This window comes from Octopus bimaculoides, chromosome 7, assembly GCF_001194135.2.
Source record: "Octopus bimaculoides isolate UCB-OBI-ISO-001 chromosome 7, ASM119413v2, whole genome shotgun sequence".
NCBI lineage: Eukaryota > Metazoa > Mollusca > Cephalopoda > Octopoda > Octopodidae > Octopus > Octopus bimaculoides.
The window spans coordinates 80,135,379-80,141,821 of record NC_068987.1 but is presented as its reverse complement, the minus strand read 5'-3'; the positions used below and the strand labels follow the sequence as shown (position 1 = coordinate 80,141,821).

The 6,443-nt window shown below is 34.9% G+C and overlaps 1 protein-coding gene across 1 annotated transcript in view; it reads left to right on the top strand.

Annotated features, from left to right (window-relative positions):
* LOC106882032 (L-threonine dehydratase catabolic TdcB) overlaps positions 1-6,443 on the top strand; it is a 41,979-nt gene that overhangs the window by 15,190 nt on the left and 20,346 nt on the right. The window contains exons 6-8 of the mRNA XM_052969448.1: positions 289-528; positions 4,647-4,737; positions 5,927-6,002. Coding sequence (XP_052825408.1) covers positions 289-528; positions 4,647-4,737; positions 5,927-6,002 — 407 coding nt within the window. The remainder of the gene's footprint in view (positions 1-288; positions 529-4,646; positions 4,738-5,926; positions 6,003-6,443) is intronic.

The window sequence follows — 6,443 nt, the reverse complement described above, 5'->3', positions numbered from 1 at the left end:
AGAGAGAGAGAGAGAGAGAGAGAGAGAGAGAGAGAGAGAGCGATTCACAAATAGATAGATAGATAGATAGATAGATAGATAGACAGACAGACAGACAGCTAGGTAGCTAGCTAGCAAGATAGATAGATAAATAGATAGACAGACAGACAGATAGATAGATAGATAGATAGATAGATAGATAGATAGATAGATAGATAGATAGATAGATAGATAGATAGACAGACGGATGGGTGCTTATAGCATGTGACAGGAAGCTCAACACCATTCATTTATATTAGTTGAAAATGAATATATAATTTTATCATGTGTCTACGTATCCCTTTAAGTGTGTTTCTTTTCTGTTTGTTGTTCATTCCATTATACAGATACGATCATCCTGATATGGTAGCCGGTGCCGGAACAATGGGTCTTGAAATTGTGGAGCAAATTCCAGATTTAGATGCTTGCATCATACCGGTCGGTGGAGGAGGGTTAATCGCTGGCTGTGCTGTGGCAATCAAGTTCCTTGTACCAACTTGCAAAATTATTGTTAAGTAACTTCATTATATTACTGATAACTTAATCCCTGTTCCTTGCAGTAGTAAACACTTGCACGAGGAACTGAACCCCAAAGCATGTAAATGCGAACTTTTTAACCTTGCAGCTATACTTCCTCTGTATATACATATATGTGCGCGTGCGCGAGATTCTTTTTCTCTTTTTAATTTAGATTTAATTTTGATTGGGCACCTGCTTCGTAGCAAGGTTGTGAAAGAAAGAATCTTGCTTTTTTTCATCATCCTTTAAATCATAAGAGGGTGAATTTAGAATAGCCCCCTCAAGGATGCTACATGTGATGTCGAGGAAGTTGTTTCGACGGTCTTAGAGTCTCCAGGTGAGGCAGGACAGGGAAAGGAGTTTTTAGTTTGTCACCAAACCTGAAGGAGATTCTGTGCGTATTTTCCATAAAATCACTGGCACTCATGTCCGAATAATGTTTTGAAGAGATCAGATGGTGTGAGGGTGGTATACAGTCTTTGAGTGGCAGAATCTTCTCAATGAGCTGCTTATAGTATTTCTGTAGTTATAAACTGGAGTGTAGAGCGAAAAAGTGCGTGTTTGCGTCTGATTGATCATGCAATGCTGCAAGCGATATTATCTAAGTAGAAGTAACTAACCTTGTCGTTATGGGAATTGAAAAGGTTGTTATGTAAGGGATCTTGAGAAATGGATTTTAATTAGCTTCAGATGTTTTCTATTTTAATTAGTGAAAACTTCTAGTTTGAATGCAGCACCAAAATAAATTAGTTCGTTCTTTCTTTCTTTTTTTTCTTTCTTTCTTTCTTTCTTTCTTTCTTTCTTTCTTTCTTTCTCTCTTTCTTTCTTTCTTCGAGTTCGTGGCCAAGAACGGATTTTTAACTAATTGGTAAAGCTACTTCTTCGCTGACATCTCATTATTTTGGGGGCGCAGCTCTTTTAAAAATCGCTCAAAATCTGCTCAAACAAATACTGCACGGCATCTTACCCAACCGTCCAACAGTTTTGACATTCCTGGATTGGAACTCTTTTTATCGATTCCGAAAGGAGAAAAAGTAAAGTTGACCTTAACATGATTTGTTCTTAACTCACAATGTCGGACCACGTAATATGAAGCCTTCTACACAATAATCTAATGACTCGTGCAATTCGCTGTTCTGTTCACCCCATTAGGTGATCTATAAACAAATATCAGTAATATTCTTACTCTGCAGAAATTACCCTTCAAATAAAAAGCAAACAAAATAAACCGTGTCTCATATTCTTTTTAGTTGGCTGTTTTATAGCTTAGAATTCTGTTGAACGTGTAGGCCTATTTTCAGATAAGCGAATCAAGTGTCAAGTTTATGATAAATGTCAAACAAATACGTTGTGATAAATACGAGAATATTAAGGTCACTTAGAAGAGTATTGCTGCTCCTGCATAAAGTTTGAAACGTATTTTATGAGTAAACAATTTCGTGTTTCTCAGTAAACATGACCTGAGCTATGCATTTTACACAAAGGTTAATATGCGGAATTAGATACGATGTTGTCACAGTCTTTGATGTAACCTTATCACAACTATTTAACAGAGTCTTGATGATTACAGAATCCAATTTCTTGTCAAATAATCCTCTATAATAACACAGAAAAATGCTTTTATAAATTTACTTGTGCAATTTTAGAAATATTTAATTTGAGAAATATTTAATTTGAGAAATCTGATACTTATTAAGAATATTAACAAATGAATCAACAAATATCTCATTTGCATCAAACAAGAGAATCTCATAACATTTGGAAATAGTTTTTTAGTCACTCAAATATTTGTTTATCTTGTTTTCTTCCTTTAATTTACATTTTATCTCATTTTCTATTTATTTTCCCTTCAATCTGTTTTGTTTTTAAATTCGTTTTCTTCAAATACCTCCGATAATTTTACCACCATTGCTCTTTGAAACAACGTAACTGTTATTATATTGTGGTGGAGAGCACTGGTAGTGCTATGCCGCTTTCCTTTCTTTTTTAGGGTAGGGTAGGCAGTTTTCCTCTGTCTGGTGATTGCAACAAAAGAGTTGTGTGGCAGACGAGATTGAAAGGACTGAACACAGACAACTTACCCTTCGATCAAGCTCTCATTGACTAATAAAAATTCTATTTGGAAAGGAAGGTGAGGTTTGAGAGGGATGTGCTACTCCCCAGTAAACTTGTTGAGAAGTGGTTGAACGTGGTAAGGATGTTGCTGCTGCTGCTGCAGCTGCTGCTGCTGCTACTACTACTACTACTACTACTACTACTACTACTACTACTACTACTACTACTGTTGCTGCTGCTGTTCTTTGTTGCAATCACTTGCCGAGACACACCTTACGTCTTGGGGCAAATGAAGGTTAAGAGATGTTTCCATCTAACTGAAAAATTAGGGATGGGAAGTGATTAGGCCAGTAGCGAAATACCTCCATACAATACAACACAAACATTTGAATTGATAGGGTTTTTCTAAGTATTTGTCTGCACAATCTTCTGGATTTCTCTGTGGCATGGTTCTCCTGGGATGTTGTTTAGATGTTTCTGACATCCCCTTTTTATCATGTTTAAGGTACCTACAATTACAGGAATAGCTTTTGTTTTAAAATGCTACAACTTTTGTATTATAAATTCCAGATGTTTATATTTCCTAAGTTATTGAAATTCCTTTACAGATTTGTATTTTTATCAGTGGCAACACTTACATTTATTAGTATTTTCTTCCTTGTGTTTTGTAATTATGTCTGGTCGATTAACTTGGATCATTCTGTCAGTGTTGACTCGAAAATTCCAGGAGATGGTGACAATTTTACCTTCAATGACTGGCTCAGGATGATATTCATACCAGTTAGTAAGGAGTGCTGATTTTGTAATATTTACATACTTTCCAACGTAAATACTATCCTACCATATCGTGGCGATGTTTTGTATTCGTTAGGTGTCAGCACAGGACTACTACTGCTACTACTACTACTACTATTATTATTATTATTATTATTTTATGTTTGACTTTTGTTTTGCATTTGTACAAGTTGGATCCAAGTCTCACCCAGAGACCTCAAGAGACAACAAGTTAGAAGTTCATGTAGGTGTTATACCTAGGGTACCATATATTTGGATTTGTACAGTTTTGTTCAAGTGAATGTTTAAGAAACCATAAGAAAATTATGTGTTTGCTTTAAAATTTGAGATCACATAGACAGTATTGACAGTATTATTATTATTATTATTATTATTATTATTATTATTATTATTATTATTATTATTATTATTATTATTATCATTATTATTATTCAGTGGTGTTATTTTTATCACGTGCTTTCACCACACGACCGAGTGAAGCTGTATGTACTGTGGTTCGTTGTGGTGCTCTTATTTTCACTGTATTGAAAGTGTTTTATGTGGGATGTGTGCGGTGCTTAGTACTGCTATTTTCTGTATGATATATATATACTTATAAGTCCTGGTGTTATGTATTTGTCTGAATGTTTTTTTTTATTATCATCATCATTATTATTATTACCTCCGCCATAGTTAGCGAAGGTGGAGGTATTGTTTTCAGTCGTGTTCGTTCGTCCGTGGACAAGAACCGCTGGATAGATTCGAATGCAACTTTCGGGGATGTTTGGCCTCGTGACTGACACGAACTGATTACATTTTGGGATCGATTTGGTACCAGACAAGAATTCTGGATTATTTGCTATATTTACTTTACTTTACATGAATTATTACGATCTTACCTTGACTTTCCGGCTAATCGTTGAGATGACGTTAATGTTGCATTGGTGTAGATTTGCGCTCTCTGAGTGCTCTTATTATTATTATTATTATTATTATTATTATTATTATAGTGGTGAGTCGGTGAGTCGTTAACCTGTCAGACAAAAAATATTTCACTGTATTTCTTAGTGTTGCCTTCGCTCTGAATCCAAATTCCGCTGAGGTTTGACTTTCATCCTTTCAGGATGGATCAAATAAATACCAGTTAAGCACACTAATAAAGGCTATTTACAAAAGTGTCGCAGCATACGAACGGACGTACGATCAATTATTATAAGAAGGATCATCATTAATCTTTTATTGTTATTGTTGTTGATAGTGTTTTATTAATGATTCTTCAGGGTGTAGAGGCAGAAGCGTGCGCCAATTACACAGCAGCAGTAAAAAGTGGTACACCTACCTATACTAATCCGAATCCAAGCCTGGCTGAAGGTAAGTTGCTTTACAACATTCACGCATACATACATACATACATACATACATACATACATATCCAGGGACAGGAAATTGCCACAAAGTACCTGGTGAACAAGAGAGACAGTGTTGCTCTTGTAATCCCAAGGTGCAACCGCATGTGTAAGCTATGTCATGTTTCTATGGAAGATATTACGCATGTGATTAGCAGCTGTCCTAAAATGTCGTCACGATACTACCTCCCTATGTGGCATGATGTTATTGCTAGAACAATTTACAATGCCATCCACAAAAAAAGACTGTCCTGAAATAAACTTAGAAAATCCATCTGCTCTGGAATACATTCATAAACACTAAATCAAGGAATACTAGGGGAATATTCCCATCAAAACTTCTGCCAAATGTAAGCATAACAGGCCAGATATTGTTGTTCGGGACAGAGGGTCAAAGGTATGTACCATCATAGAAGTTAGTTGCACTGCTTGTATAAATATCTATTTGAAAATTAAAGAAAAAGAGGATACCTATGGACAACTGCTTCGACTTCATGCTTCTATATCTAGACTATGAATTCATATTTATACCAATAATAATTGGAGCACTAAGTCAGGAAGTGTAGTTTTAACCGTAGTATTTGTACGTGCCAATGTAGTGATGAGAAAAAAAATCAATAAATGTATTCTAAACTAAGTTGTTTTAGAAATAATTTTGCTTTTGTAAGCAAACCAGAGTACATACTTACTCATCTATGTCCGCTGCTCCTCGATAAAGGCGATGATATGCATACTTCGCTGATGAGATCACTATAAGACCTGAAAATGATATTTCCTGTTCGGATGAAATAATCGAAATTGTATTGGTCAAAGATTAATGCTTTTCACAGTACCTAATTATTACTACTTAACATTTTTATGCTTCCTTTCATGTATATATATATATATATATATATATATATATATATATATGTCATTTATTTAATAGACGCAATATGTGTTTTTATGTGCTATTACATGTATTGTGTCTATCAAATATTTATCTCTCATCAGATGGAGTACTTTTTGTTGATCTTACCATCACTATACACACGCATATATTCTAGAATGAGCCAAGAAAAATTAATTAGAACGTCCACTGATATATTTTCAAGGATTATTTTTTATTTATAATAATATACCATAATTACTATCTTATCGATTTTACTATTCAGGTTTGTCTATACCAATGGTCGGTTCCAATTCGTTTGCGACGGCAGCCAAATATGTCGACAAAATTGTTACTGTGAGGTAAGTAAATGATGGACAGACTAAGTATATATGTATGTATGAGTTTGTATATGTGTGTTTGCCCCCTCCCACTATCGTCTGATAACCGATTTTGGTATGTTTATGTTCTCATAACTTAGCTGTTCGGCAAAAGTGGCCGATAGAATAAGTACTAGGCATACAAAGAATAAGTGCTGGGGTCGATTTGTTCGACTAAAGACGGTGCTCCAACATGGCCGCAGTCAAATGACTGAAACAAATAAATAAATAAATGAATAAAATATTACATGTACTAGTCAGGGCAACCACAGAACTGCGGACAAACCGAGATCCAATATCATAAAATAAATGTTGGATATAATAATTACATCGGTATGATGGATCTCACGTATATTGCACATGTATGAAACTCGGAGAAATAATGGCCTGCTTCATCAGTTGTTACTCATATATATATATATA